The sequence below is a fragment of the Balaenoptera acutorostrata genome, chromosome 9 (genome assembly GCF_949987535.1).
Source record: "Balaenoptera acutorostrata chromosome 9, mBalAcu1.1, whole genome shotgun sequence".
NCBI lineage: Eukaryota > Metazoa > Chordata > Mammalia > Artiodactyla > Balaenopteridae > Balaenoptera > Balaenoptera acutorostrata.
The window spans coordinates 85,341,986-85,356,482 of NC_080072.1; the positions used below are offsets into that span (position 1 = coordinate 85,341,986).

The 14,497-nt window shown below is 35.7% G+C and overlaps 1 protein-coding gene across 2 annotated transcripts in view; it reads left to right on the plus strand.

The window, feature by feature from the left end:
* The window catches only part of CWF19L2 (CWF19 like cell cycle control factor 2), a 185,528-nt gene that overhangs the window by 37,774 nt on the left and 133,257 nt on the right, over positions 1–14,497 (plus strand). For both annotated transcript variants that reach the window (XM_007182672.3, XM_057553460.1), the window contains exon 6: positions 6,520–6,613. In XM_007182672.3, the coding sequence (XP_007182734.1) occupies positions 6,520–6,613 (94 nt within the window). The remainder of the gene's footprint in view (positions 1–6,519; positions 6,614–14,497) is intronic.

Here is a 14,497-nt window from a genome sequence, read left to right on the forward strand (position 1 = left end):
ATTTTTTTTCTTTCTTGTTCTTTGTTTTATTTATTTCCCCTCTGATCTTAATTGCTTTCTTCTTTCTGCTTTTGTTTGTTCTTCTTTTTCTAATTCTGTTAGATGGTAGGTTAGGTTGTTTATGAGATTTTTCTTGTTTCTTGAGGTTGGCCTTTTACTGCTGTAAACTTACCTTTAGAACTACTTTTGCTGTGTAGCACAGATTTTAGAAAGTTGTGTTTTTATTTTCATTTGTCTAGAGGTTTTGTTTGATTTCCTCTTTGATTTCATTGACCCATTGGTTTTTCTTTTAGTAGCATATTGTTGAGTCTCCACATTTTGTGTTTTTTCCATTTTTCTTCCTGTTTTTGATTTCTAGTTTTATGCCTTGTGGTTGGAAAAACTGCTTGATATAATTTCTATCTTCTTAAATTAGTTGAGACTTGTTTTTTGGCCTCCTATGTGATCTATTCTGGAAAATGTTCCACATGCACTTGAAAAGAATGTGTATTCTACTGTTTTTGGTTGGAGTGTCCTGTAGATATCTACTAAGTCCATCTGGTCCAAAGTATCATTTAAGATTACTGTTTTCTTATTGTTTTCCTGTCTGGATGATTTGTTCATTGATGTAAGTGGGGTGATAAAATCCTCTGCTATTATTTGTTATTGTCAATTTCTCCCTTTATGTCTGTTAATATTTGCTGTATGTATATATTTAGGTGCTCCTATATTAGGTGCATACATGTTAATGAGTGTTACCTCCTCTTCTTGCATTGAAATCCTTTTCTTTAATAATGCCCTTCTTTATCTTTTTTTATTGACTTTATTTTAAAAATTTGTCTGAAATGAGTACTTCTACCCCTGCTTTCTTGTCATTTCCATTTGCATGAATTATTTTTTTCTATCCCATCACTTTCAGTTTCTGTGTTTGTCTTTATGTTTGAAGTAAGTTTCTTATAAGAAGCATTTAGATGGGTCTTGTTTTTCTTTTTTTCCAATCAGCTGCTCTGTGTCTTTTGATTGGATCATTTAGTCCATTTACATTTGAAGTGATTATTGATAGGTGTGTCCTTATTCCCATTTTGTTACTTGTTTACTGGTTGTTTTTTCAGTTCGTCTTTGTTCTTTTCTTCTTTTAGTTCCTTCCCTTGGGGTTTGATGATTTTCTTTAGTGGTATGCCTGTGTTCTTTTTTCTTTAGATTTTTTTGTATGTATTACAGGTTTTAGATTTGCAGTTACCGTATGGTTCATATATGTTGACCTATAACTATATTTACATGTTTTAAACTGGTAGTCATTTAAGTTCAAATACATTCTAAACGATTTACATTTTTCTAATCCCCTTCACCACATTTTGTGTTTTTAATGACGTATTTTACATATTCACGTTTTTCCTTAACTGTTCATTGTAGTTATAGTTGATTGCACAGTTTTTTGTCTTAATCTTAGTAAGAGCCTATTTAAGTGATTGAGCCATAGGCTTTACTATATATTTGCCTTTACTAGTGGGATTTTCCCTTTCCTATAGATTCTTACTTGTTGTAGCTTTTTCCTTTCCACTTAGAGAAAATGCTTTAACATTTTTTTAGGGTTGGGTTAGTACCCTCTGTGCTTCCTGTACCTGGATTTCTGTTTCCTTCTTCAGGTTCTGGCAGTCCATAATTTCGTCAAACACATTTTTGCCCTGCCTCTCTCTCTCTTCTCCTTCTAGGACCCCTATAGTGTGAATGGTGGTATGCTGGTTGTTGTCTTAGAGATCCCGTAAGTGTTCTCATTATTTTTAAACCTCATTTTTCTTTTTCTGTTCAGATTGAGTTAATTTTTATTTCATCTTCTTCTGTATTACTTTGTCTGCTGTTGATTCCTTTTAATTTGTTTTGCATTTCAGTTAGTGTGTTCTTCAGTTCTGTCTTTTAAAAATGTTTTTAAGTTCTTTTTTAAAATTCTCACTCTGTTCTTCTATTCTTTCTTCTAATTTAGTCAGTATTCCTATTACTAATGCTTTGAACTCTTTGTATATTAAGTTGTTCATTGCTGTTTTGTTAGTTGTTTTCTTTAGGGTTTTTCTCTTGTTCTTTCAGTTGAAACAGTCTTCTTTCTTTTCATTTTGCTTAACTTTCTCTGTGTCTGTGATATTAGGTGAAACATTTACCTACTCTGATCTTGAAGGAGTGTCCTTGTGTGGGAGCATTTCTATGCAGTCTCCATGTGTCCAGTGGCTTTGATGGGAGAACTGGATCTGACCTGAGCATGAGTCACATCTTTCCACAGGGTGTGCTGGCAGCTGTCACCTTTGTAGGAGGTGAGACTGAGATGGAGGGACTAGAGCCCGGTGTGAGCCTGGGGTTCTTCTCTGCTCAGTGACCAACACCACCTTACTGGAGGTGGGGTAGGGCCCCAAGTTCCTGGAGCAGAAGCCCTGTGATTTGGGAGTGAGCTGGCTCCATTCCCTTTAAGTGTGTACTCTTTTCGTTCCTAGCACCAGTACTTTGCCCCAGAGGGGACCAGTATTGGAGCAAGAGGGGCCAGAGTGGGTGCTCGGCAAAGGTCAGGTGTGGGCTGTGGTGGTCTGGACCCCAGTCTGAGTTTCGGACCTCACCCAATGAGCTGCTTCCATAATCAGCTGCAGTGACTGCTGCCTCCCCCCACCCCTGTCAGATGCCATTCTGGGTCAGGTTAGATCTGTCCATCAAAACAGCATACTCCCCTCAGTCCTGCAGCCCTTGCCCCAGTTTGGAGCTGCATGACATAGCAAGAGGGGCTGGAATGGGCACTTGGCTTTGGTCAGGGAGTGGGCTGTGGTGGTCCCAGCCCAGTCACAGTTACAGACTGCTCCTGATGCACTGCCTCGCCAAGCACCTTCAGTGGTTGCTGTCACTCCATTCAGATGCAGTTCCAGATTTGAGCAGGGTTCATTTCTCACAACTGTGTACTCTTCTTGGGTGCAGCATCCCTTGCCCCAGTGTGGAACTGTACCATGGAGCAAGTGGTGCTGTAGCAGGCACTTGGCTTAGGTTGGAACATGGGCTGGGGGTGTTGCAGGAAACTGGCCAGAGTCCTGGGGCAGTTTAAGTCTGCTTCTGCTGCCTTGTTTCGAGAGTAATCAAATTTGTGTGTGCTCTTCATGAGGAGAGTCTAGGTTTCTTACAGTCCCCTTGTTAGTCCCACTGGTTTTCAAATCAGCTAAGGGGACTTGTCTTCTTGGCGTTGGACCCCAGGGCTAGGGAACCCAATATGTGGCTTGAATTGCTCACCCCCCAGGGAGGATCTCTGAGTCCATGTAATCTCCTTCCTTTTCTGTGTCCCCTCCCAGGGTCACAATTCCTGACTTGATTGCTTCTCTTCTCTTCCTACCTGAATCTGTGTGGATTTTTCTTACAGCCTTTGTTGTATGAGTCTTTCTACCAGTCTCCTGTTGGTTTTCAGTGAGAATTGTTCCACATGTAGATGTATTTTTGCTGTGTTCTTGGAGGGAAGTGAGCTCCACATCCTCCTACTCCACCATCTTGATCTCTCCTTCCTACATCATCATATTCTTAACACATAAATATTTGGTTTATTTTGAGGAAAATACGGCCCTTGCCTTAGAATCAAATGATAATTCTTATAATGGGAGTGAAAATAAATGAAGATCATAGGAAGAAGACTAAAATGATGGTCCTTAACTGAAGTTTCAGTGTGAAGCATGTTGATTTCATATGTCTTCTTTATACTGAGGATATCATTTCTTTTGTGCTTTATGCTAATGTTTTTCATATTGTGAGTCAAATTTATTGCAGTCATCATTTAAAAATATAAACTATCAGCATGTATTACATGTAACAAATATACGTTTTGTTTCCTAAAACCTTTGTTTTGGATACACATACACACAGAAAATCTCTCTATGGGTCAAAGTCACAGAAAAGCTTGAAAGCCAGTGCTCAAGTCTTTGTGTCTTCTTGGCTTCTTGTGCCCACATTGTGCTGTAAGCTACAGATCTATGGCACATATCTATAAAACCAGTCTATAGCATATAGAGATGCATACCAATTTTTCAACCTTTTTTCATAAGCAGGACATCTCCCCATTCCAGTCCTTGGCTTTGTTTCCATTCCCCTGTATATGCTGGAGCACCTTTAGTATCTATTATCTTTTAGAAATTGAACTAAGGACTAACATTTTCTGCTTGCACATAGAGCCCAGCAGTCATGTGGCTTCAGTTATGCTTACTGCTTTGCATTTCTCTTCTGTTTCTGGTCCACAGAGAGGGGTTTATCTTGTTTTGAACTTAGCAGTGTTTTATATTTTGTATATCTTTTCGGTTTGTCCTGAGCAGAGACAAACATGGCAACATGAATTGAACTTTAATATAAATCTCTTGACTAGAAGGTCTGAGCATGTTTTAGAGATTGATTCATGTTGATATATTTTATTTCTATTTTATTCCTTTCAATCACTGTATAGTCTTTCATAATCTAACTCTGCCATTCTGTAAATATCCATTCCTCTTGGAATGGATATTTTGTTTTTCACTCTTACAAACTATTACAAGCAGTGCTAAATTTCTCCATAGTGCATATTTAGAAGTGGAATTGCTAAGTTATTAAGTATGCATCTACTTTCTTTTACAAACACTTGCAAAGAGATTATATCAATTTATTGTGCCCCAACAATGTATGTTTCTTAAACATACTTAGTATCTGTATTGTCAAACTTTAAAATTATGTCATGCTGATTAATGTGTGAGAAATGGTATTTCATGTATTAAAATGCATTCCTCTGATTACTAGGAGAGATCTTTTTTTTTATCATTTAGATTTCTTATAGTATGAACTGCTTGTTTATGTTTTTTGTTGTTTATCTTTTTCTTACTGATGGTAGTTCTTTATATACTCAGTCTTGTGTCTTTTGTGTACTTTCAGATAGTATCTCATAATTCGTCTTACCAGTTGTCAATTGTCCTCCTCAGTTTGTAATTTTAGTCTTTGTTATCCTGTTGAGTATCTGATGTGTATCTCTTTGAGTGTCCAAATAAGACCACTGGAAGAAATGGTAGATACTGTGAGATTTTACAGTAGGCTAAAAAGGGAGGTGGCAGTCTTTTTGTGTGTACATTATAAGAAGTCAAATCCTTACTACTTCGCTTATCCCTCTAAGTTAACCTTTAACTTAAAAATTGTTTTGTTTGTTTTTTGTTTTTTTCTATCTTTTGGCCGCACCATGTGACATGTGGGATCTTAGTTCCCAGACCAGGGATCGGACCTGCGCCCCCTGCAGTGGAAGCATGGTGTCTTAACCACTGGCCCGCCAGGAAATTCCTAACTTAAATTTTGTTCTTTGGAGATTCTGTACTTTTTTGTCAACTCATGAATACATTTTAAATGCTTTTTAAAAATTTTTTATCCAACATTTTTGTTTTCAAAGGTTGGTTCTGGAAGCTAACGTTTAACTCTTTCCATTCTTCTCTATCTAATTGCCATTATTATTTCTAATAATTGCCATTATTAGTTCTAAGAAGCATTTTCTGACCCCCTAAGTCAAATTGGATACCCCTAGTATATGTTTCTGTATCAGTCTTTACTTTCATAGCACTCTTCTATGTTAATATTGCTTGTCTTTCTCCTTTCTCAAGGCCATAATTTCTTTGATGGTGAGGACTATGCCTGGCTTATTAATTATAGCCCCAGTACCTGGCATAGTGCTTGGAACACAGTAGACACTTGCGTTGTGACTAGGCTACTGTCATCTTTTTCCTGATTACTGCCACAGTCTTCTTACTGGTTTTCTACCTATAAGGTTGCTTTTCTCCAGTCTTCTCTCCACTCTGAAACCAGTTTGCTCTTTGTGTAACACAAAGCTGATCATGTTTATGACTCACCATTGCCCCAGCAGAAAGCTCCAATAGCAGTTTAAAGTGGTTCCTGTGGCCTAGTCCCTGATTATTCTACAACCTAATCTCTTATTGCTATTCATTCATGCTTCTCAAGTTTTAGCCAGTCTGAATTACTTTGTTCCCTAAAGGTGCAGTGCTTTTTCTTTCCTCTTGGGTTTTATGAACATGCTTTTATTCCTATACTTGGAACCTCTTAATTCTCTCTTTTCCCACAGAAGAAACTGGCTAATTCTTGCTCATAGGTCTAATAGTACTCATATTACTTCCTTTAGGAAGTCTTTGATTTGTCAGCATGAGAGGAGTTTGAATTGTGTATGGCTTTAACACTCCGTACTTCTGTCTTCAAAGCACTTGTCAGTTACTTGTATATTGTCTGTATTCCTCACTATCTCATAAGCTAGCAAGGACTGTGTTAGGCATATTGACTATTACATCTTCTGCATCTAGCACAGTTCTGATTCATGGTAGGCATTCAATAAAAGCATTGAATGAATGTTAATTTAGACATTATTTCCTGCAAGTTGGAAAAGAGCATGTCTTAAGAGTTTTTAAAGTATTTCCGTAAGGTTACAATTGTTAACTGAGTCTCAGATTTTTAATTTATTAATATATTTTATGGTGGGGTTATTTTAAAATTGTGACCTCTGAAAATGTTTTGTTCCAGTTCAGACTGCTGGAAAGAGAATTGAATCCATACTGGAAGGATGGTGGGACAGGTCTTCCACCAGAAGACTGTAATGTGTCATCAGTTACTAAAGGTATCTTCATATTTTGATTGTAGCCACACAGGCATTTCTTATAACTTGGTATTCCTAAGGGAATGAACTGAGTCTGCTAGTAGATTGGCAAGATGTATTATGAATTCCAAAAATGAATAATAATCCAAATCAGATTTTGAGATGTATTAAATCTAAATTTTATCACTAGTTATTATTTAAGTATTTCTGCTTGATGCTGTAATTTGATCAATTCTGCAAATATCTGTGTCTGTTTATGTATTTGCAAAACAATGATGTATATTGATTATCTGATATGAAATTTGTATGGTTTTATATTATGAGCATCTATGGATTGTTACTAAAGGTTCAGTTTACATATAGGAAAGCAATGATAAAACATTTGCAGTCTTTTAAGGCCTCATTTAAATTACTAGTACTTGGGAAGATTATTTTAACTATAATATGTTAGCAAATTGGTTAAATATTTTTATACTTGGTAATGTTTTTATATTTGAGTTTATATTTTGAATGGATTAATGAAAAGCATGGTTCTGTAAGGATATAATTATTCTTTGGTTTGTTACATGCTATAACAAAATGTAAAAAGTATTAAAGCTCTGAAGTTTCATGAAAATGATGTAGAAATATTAAAGATGCGATTTCATATCTTCAGAAATTCTTACTTTGCCAGCATTTACAAATTTTATTGATGTTAGGATAGTGCTGTTACTTTCCAGCAGATGGAGACAAAATACTTGTGTCACGTATTCATACCTTTCACCATAATTAAAAAAAATACTTATATGCCAATTAAGTGTTACATTGACAACTCAATGAAAAGTTTGATTAATTACAATTAACCCAGTATACACATAGTAGTATTATAAATTATCTTTTCATCTTAGTCATTTCTCAGCAGAATGTTTTCCTGCTTTTTATACATAATTTATTTTTATTCTGTCCATTTGTTATATTGTTTTGTATTTTATGAGAGATGTCCCTGGAGCCACCTTATAGGTTCCTTTTTAATTTATATTTATTAGTTTTACTGAAGTTATCAGTAATTATAACATTTTCTTTATTGCCTTTCAGCTTGGGCAATAAAGAAATGTCTCTGCTGGGCTATATAATAATAACTGTACTCATATAAGGGTCTCTTTGGAATACTGATGTTTAGAAATGTAAGAGTTTGGGAATCATAAGTTTTCTCAGTGAACCATTATTATGTAGGGCTGATCCAGCTTTTACCATCCTTGTTGTCAGAGGACAGTTAGTAAGTTCATCTATGGGGAAGACTTAGAATTGGCAAATCCTGTCTTTGAGTATATGTAGTCAGCAGGTTCTTAACTTCACTGATTGGAGAAGACCCAAAGTTCTACCTAGGTAGTATCTTTCAGCTCGCTGAACCAGTAGAATCAAAGACACTAGGAGAAAAATGACCTTACATAAAGGTTTTAGAGAGCCTTTCTCCCTTCCCTTTCATATAATGCTTTCACCATTTCCCTTTCTCATATTTAATTAGAAGGAGAAAGAATGACAGAAAGCTCTGAATGTCTGTCAGAGGTTCAGATCCCAGAGTTGAAATTAAGCTTTAAAAAATGATTTGTAGGTTTTTCTGCGTATGCAGATAGTGTAGTCATTCTCTTTAGACTAGTGGTAGAGTTGAAACTGTGAGGCACCTAAAAGTGTTATAACAGTAGTATTAAGAGGTATGTAGAGGTGCTATAGTGTTTATATTTGAGGACTTAGACTTTGGAGTTTGACTTCTTGGGATTAGAATTTTGGCATTTCCACTCATTAGTTCTGTGATTTGGGGACTGTTTCCTGACCTCTCTGAGCCCAGTTTAAACATTGTAGTAGGGAATAATGGTATTACCTGTCTTATATGGTTATTGTGAGGATTTATCACAGAATCTGGAATATAGTAAATACTTAATAATGACGTTGTCAAATATTTGTCCTTATGATGAAATGTTTTGGGAAGATTTTATCAACAGATTTTTTGGTAATGATTGAGGTGCCATATACACAATAACTAATTGGTTACTCTTGATATTTTTTTCCTTAGAGAAAATTAAGTAGAAAAATAAATAAATTTTCAGTGTCCATACAAAATTATCTTAAATCACATTTTAGTAATGGAAATATTTGTACAATTTTTAAGTTTACAAAATAACACGTTTTTGTATCAGTTTATTTTCAATAGCAGCCATGTGAGGGTAGCAAACTAGATGTACCAATTGAATACGAAGCTAATACCTAATGTTCAGAAAACTAAGGCTGAAATTGGTCAAGTTATTTGCCTATAGTCATGTGAGTAGTACTAGAACCCAGGTCTTCTGATTTTAGTCTAGGGTTAGTTACTCTAGGTTTTCATTAGAAGACTCTGTTACCATGTAATTAGTAGATATTCTTGCTTAAAAACTCTGTATTTTTGTTCATCCATATAGATTTTTTTCCCTCTTTATTTTTTGGCTTTCTCTTACAGAATCTTTTGAGAAGTTGTTTCAAAGGTGGTTTAAATCAACTGCCTTATTTTGCAGACAAAGAAGCAAAATTTAAAGGAGTTAATGACTTGCTTGAGGTCTTACAACTATTTAATAACAACAGCAACACTAAAATCTAGGTCTCCTGATATTTAGTTTATTGCTATTTTTTTTTACTTTCATTTTATTTTATTTTATTTTTTATTGGCATATTGTTTTTTTTTTAACATCTTTATTGGAGTATAATTGCTTTACAATGGTGTGTTAGTTTCTGCTTTATAACAAAGTGAATCAGTTATACATATACATATGTTCCCATATCTCTTCCCTCTTGCATCTCCCTCCCTCCCAACCTCCCTGTCCCACCCCTCTAGGTGGTCACAAAGCACCGAGCTGATCTCCCTGTGCTATGCGGTTGCTTCCCACTAGCTATCTATTTTATGTTTGGTAGTGTATATATGTCCATGCCACTCTCTCACTTTGTCACAGCTTACCCTTCCCCCTCCCCATATCCTCAAGTCCATTCTCTAGTAGGTCTGTGTCTTTATTCCCGTCTTACCACTAGGTTCTTCATGACCTTTTTTTTTTTCCCGTAGATTCCATATATATGTGTTAGCATACTGTATTTGTTTTCCTCTTTCTGACTTACTTCACTCTGTATGACAGACTCTAGGTCCATCCACCTCACTACAAATAACTCAATTTCGTTTCTTTTTATGGCTGAGTAATATTCCATTGTATATATGTGCCACATCTTCTTTATCCATTCATCCGATGATGGACTTTTAGGTTGCTTCCATGGCCTGGCTATTGTAAATAGAGCTGCAATGAACATTTAGGTACATGACTCTTTTTGAATGATGGTTTTCTCAGGGTATATGCCCAGTAGTGGGATTGCTGGGTCGTATGGTAGTTCTCTTTTTAGTTTTTTAAGGAACCTCCATACTGTTCTCCATAGTGGCTGTATCAATTTACATTCTCACCAACAGTGCAAGAGTGTTCCCTTTTCTCCACACCCTCTCCAGCATTTATTGTTTCTAGATTTTTTGATGATGGCCATTCTGACCGGTGTGAGATGATATCTCATTGTAGTTTTGATTTGCATTTCTCTAATGATTAATGATGTTGAGCATTCTTTCATGTGTTTGTTGGCAATCTGTATATCTTCTTTGGAGTAATGTCTATTTAGGTCTTCTGCCCATTTTTGGATTGGGTTGTTTGTTTTTTTGTTATTGAGCTGCATGAGCTGCTTGTAAATTTTGGAGATTAATCCTTTGTCAGTTGCTTCCTTTGCAAATATTTTCTCCCATTCTGAGGGTTGTCTTTTCGTCTTGTTTATGGTTTCCTTTGCTGTGCGAAAGAAAGCTTTTAAGTTTCATTAGGTCCCATTTGTTTATTTTTGTTTTTATTTCCATTTCTCTAGGAACTGGGTCAAAAAGGATCTTGCTGCGATTTATGTCATAGAGTGTTCTGCCTATGTTTGCCTCTAAGAGTTTTATAGTGTCTGGCCTTACATTTAGGTCTTTAATCCATTTTGAGTTTATTTTTGTGTATGGTGTCAGGGAGTGTTCTAATTTCATACTTTTACATGTACCTGTCCAGTTTTCCGAACACCACTTATTGAAGAGTCTGTCTTTTCTCCACTGTATATGCTTGCCTCCTTTATCAAAGATAAGGTGACCATGCGTGCATGGGTATATCTCTGGGCTTTCTATCCTGTTCCATTGATCTATATTTTTGTTTTTGTGCCAGTACCACACTGTCTTGATTACTGTAGCTTTGTAATATAGTCTGAAGTCAGGGAGCCTGATTCCTCCAGCTCCATTTTTCGTTCTCAAGATTGCTGTGGCTATTTTGGGTCTTTTGCGTCTCCATACAAATTGTGAAATTTTTTGTTCTAGCTCTGTGAAAAATGCCAGTGGTAGTTTGATAGTGATTGCATTGAATCTGTAGATTGCTTTGAGTAGTATAGTCATTTTCACAGTGTTGATTCTTCCGGTCCAAGAATGTATCTCTCCATCTGTTTGTGTCATCTTTTACTTTTTTCATCAGTATTTTATAGTTTTCTGAGTACTGGTCTTTTGTTTCCTTAGGTAGGTGTATTCCTAGGTATTTTATTCGTTTTGATGCAGTGGTAAATGGGATTGTTTCCTTAAGTTCTCTTTCTGATTTTTTTGTTGTTAGTGTGTAAGAATGCAAGAATTTCTGTGTATTAATTTTGTATACAGCATCTGTACCAAATTCATTTATGAGTACTAGTAGTTTTCTCATAGCATCTTTAGGATTTTCTATGCATAGTGTCATGTCATCTGCAAACAGTGGCAGTTTTACTTCTTTTCCAATTTGGATTCCTTTTATTTCTTTTTCTTCTCTGATTGCTGTGGCTAGGACTTGCAAAACTATGTTGAGTAGTAGTGGCGAGAGTGGTCATCCTTGCTTTGTTCTTGATCTTACAGGAAATGCTTTCAGCTTTTCACCATTGACTAATTGTTAGCTGTAGGTTTTATTGTATATGGACTCTTTTATGTTGAGGTAGGTTCCCTCTTAGGCCACTTTCTGGAGGGTTTTTTTTTGTCGTAAATGGGTGTTGAACTTTGTTATAGTTTTTTCTGCGTCTATTGAGATGATCATATGGATTTTATTCTTCAGTTTGTTAATGTGGTGTATCACGTTGTTTGATTTGTGTATATTGAAGAATCCTTGCAACCCTGGGATAAATCCCACTTGATCAGAGTGTATTATCCTTTTAATGTGCTGTTGGATTCGGTTTGCTAGTAGTTTGTTGAGGATTTTTGTGTCTATATTCATTAGTGATATTGACCTATAAATTTTCTTTTTTTGTGGTATCTTTGTCTGGTTTTGGTATCAGGGTGATGGTAGCCTCATAGAATGAGTTTGGGAGTGCTCCTTTCTCTGCAATTTTTGGGAAGAGTTTCAGAATGGTAGGTTTTATCTCTTCTCTAAATGTTGGATAGAATTTGCCTGTGAAACCATCTGGTCCTGGACTTTTGTTTGTTGGAAGCTTTGTAATCACAGTTTCAATTTCAGTGCTTCTGATTGGTTTGTTCATATTTTCTGTGTCTTCCTGGTTCAGTCTTGTAAGTTTCTTTCTTTCTACGAATTTGTCCATTTCTTCTACGTTGTTCATTTTATTGGTATAGAGTTGCCTGTACTAATTTCTTATGATCCTTTCTATTTCTGTCGTGTCCATTGTAACGTTTGTTTTTTTTATTTGTAATTTTATTGCTTTGAATCCTCTCCCTTTTTTTCTTGATGAGTCTGGCTGAAGGTTTATCAATTTTGTTTATCTTCTCAAAGAACCAGCTTTTAGTTTTATTGATCTTTGCTATTGTTTTCTTCATGTCTATTTCATTTATTCTGCTCTGATCTTTATGATTTCTTTCCTTCTACTAACTTTGGGTTTTGTTTGTTTTTCTTTTTCTAGTTGCTTTAGATGTAAGGATAGGTTGTTTACTTGAGATTTTTCTTGTTTTTTGAGGTAAGCTTGTATTGCTATAAACTTTCCTTTTAGAACTACTTTTGCTGTGTCCCATACATTTTGCAGTGTCATATATTTGGTGTCGTTTGTTTCTTCTAGTTGCTTTAGATGTAAGGTTAGGTTGTTTACTTGAGATTTTTCTTGTTTTTCGAGGTAAGCTTGTATTGCTATAAACTTTCCTTTTAGAACTACTTTTGCTGTGTCCCATACATTTTGCAGTGTCATGTTTTTGGAGTCATTTGTCTCTAGGTATTTTTTGATTTCCTCTTTGATTTCTTCAGTGATCCATTGATTATTTAATAACATATTGTTTAGCTTCCATTTGTTTGTGTTTTTTACAGTTTTTTTCCCCTGTAATTGATTTCTAACCTCATAGTGTTGTGGTCAGAAAAGATGCTTGATATGATTTCAATTTTCTTAAATTTTTCAAGGCTTGATTTTTGACCCAAGATGTGACCTATTCTGGAGAATGTTCCATGTGCACTTGAGAAGAAAGTGTTTTCTGCTGCTTTTGGATATAATGTCCTATAAATATCAATTAAGTGTATTTGGTCTAATGTGTCATTTAAGGCTTGTGTTTTCCTTAACTTTCTGTCTGGATGATGTATCCGTTGGTTTAAGTGGAATCTTGATATCCTCCACGATTATTGTGTTACTGTCAATTTCCCCTTTTTTGGCTGTTAGCATTTGCCTTATGTTGAGGTGCTCCTATGTAGGGTGCATATATTTACAATTGTTATGTCTTCTTCATGGACTGATTCTTTGATCATTATGTAGTGTTCTTCCTTGTCTCTTGTAACAGTCTGTATTTTAAAGTCTATTTTGTGTGAGATGAGAATTGCTACTCCAGCCTTCTCTTGATTTCCATTTGCATGGAATATATTTTTTCCATTCCCTCACTTTCAGTCCGTATGTGTCCCTAGAGCTGAAGTGGGTCTCTTGTAGACAGTATATATATACATGTCTTGTTTTTGTATCCATTCAGCCAGTCTGTACCTTTGGCTGGAGGATTTGATCTATTTGCATTTAAGGTAATTATTGATAGGTATGTTGCTATTGTTATTTTTTTAATTGTTTTCAGTTTGTTTTTGTAGGTCTTTTTCTTCTCTGTGTTTCTTGCCTAGAGAAGTTCATTTAGCATTTGTTGTAAAGCTAGTTTGGTGGTGCTGAATATCCTCTTAGCTTTTGTTTGTCTGTAATGCTTTGAGTTCTCAGTTGATTCTGAATGGCAGCCTTGCTGGGCAGATTAATCTTGGTTGTAGGTTTTTCCCTTTTAGTACTTTAAATTTATCCTGCCACTCCGTTCTGGCTTGCAGAGTTTCTGCTGAGATATCAGCTGATAACCTTATGGGGATTCCCTTGTATGTTATTTGTTGCTTTTCCCTTGTTGCTTTTAATATTTTTTCTTTGTATTTAATTTTTGTTTGTTTGATTCATATGTGTCTCAACATGTTTCTCCTTGGGTTTATCCTGTATGGGACTCTCTGTGCTTCCTAGACTTGGGCAACTATTTCCTTTCCCATGTTAGGGAACTTTTCAACTATAATCCCTTCAAATATTTTCGCAGACTCTTTCTCTTTCTCTTCTTTTTCTGGGACCCCTATAATTCGAATATTGGTTCCTTTAATGTTGTCCCAGAGGTCTCTGAGACTGTCCTAATTTCTTTTCTTTCTTTTCTTTATTCTGTTCCACTGCAGTGATTTCCCCCATTCTGTCTTACAGCTCACTTACCCATTCTTCTGCTTCAATTATTCTGCTACTGATTCCTTCTAGAGTAGTTTTCATTTCATTATTGTATTGTTCATCACTGTTTGTTCTTAGGTTCCTCTAGGTTTTTGTTAATCATTTCTTGTATATTTTCGATCCGTGCCTCCGTTCTGTTTCTGATATCTTGCGTCATCTTTACTATCATTACTCTGAATTCTTTTTGGGTAGATT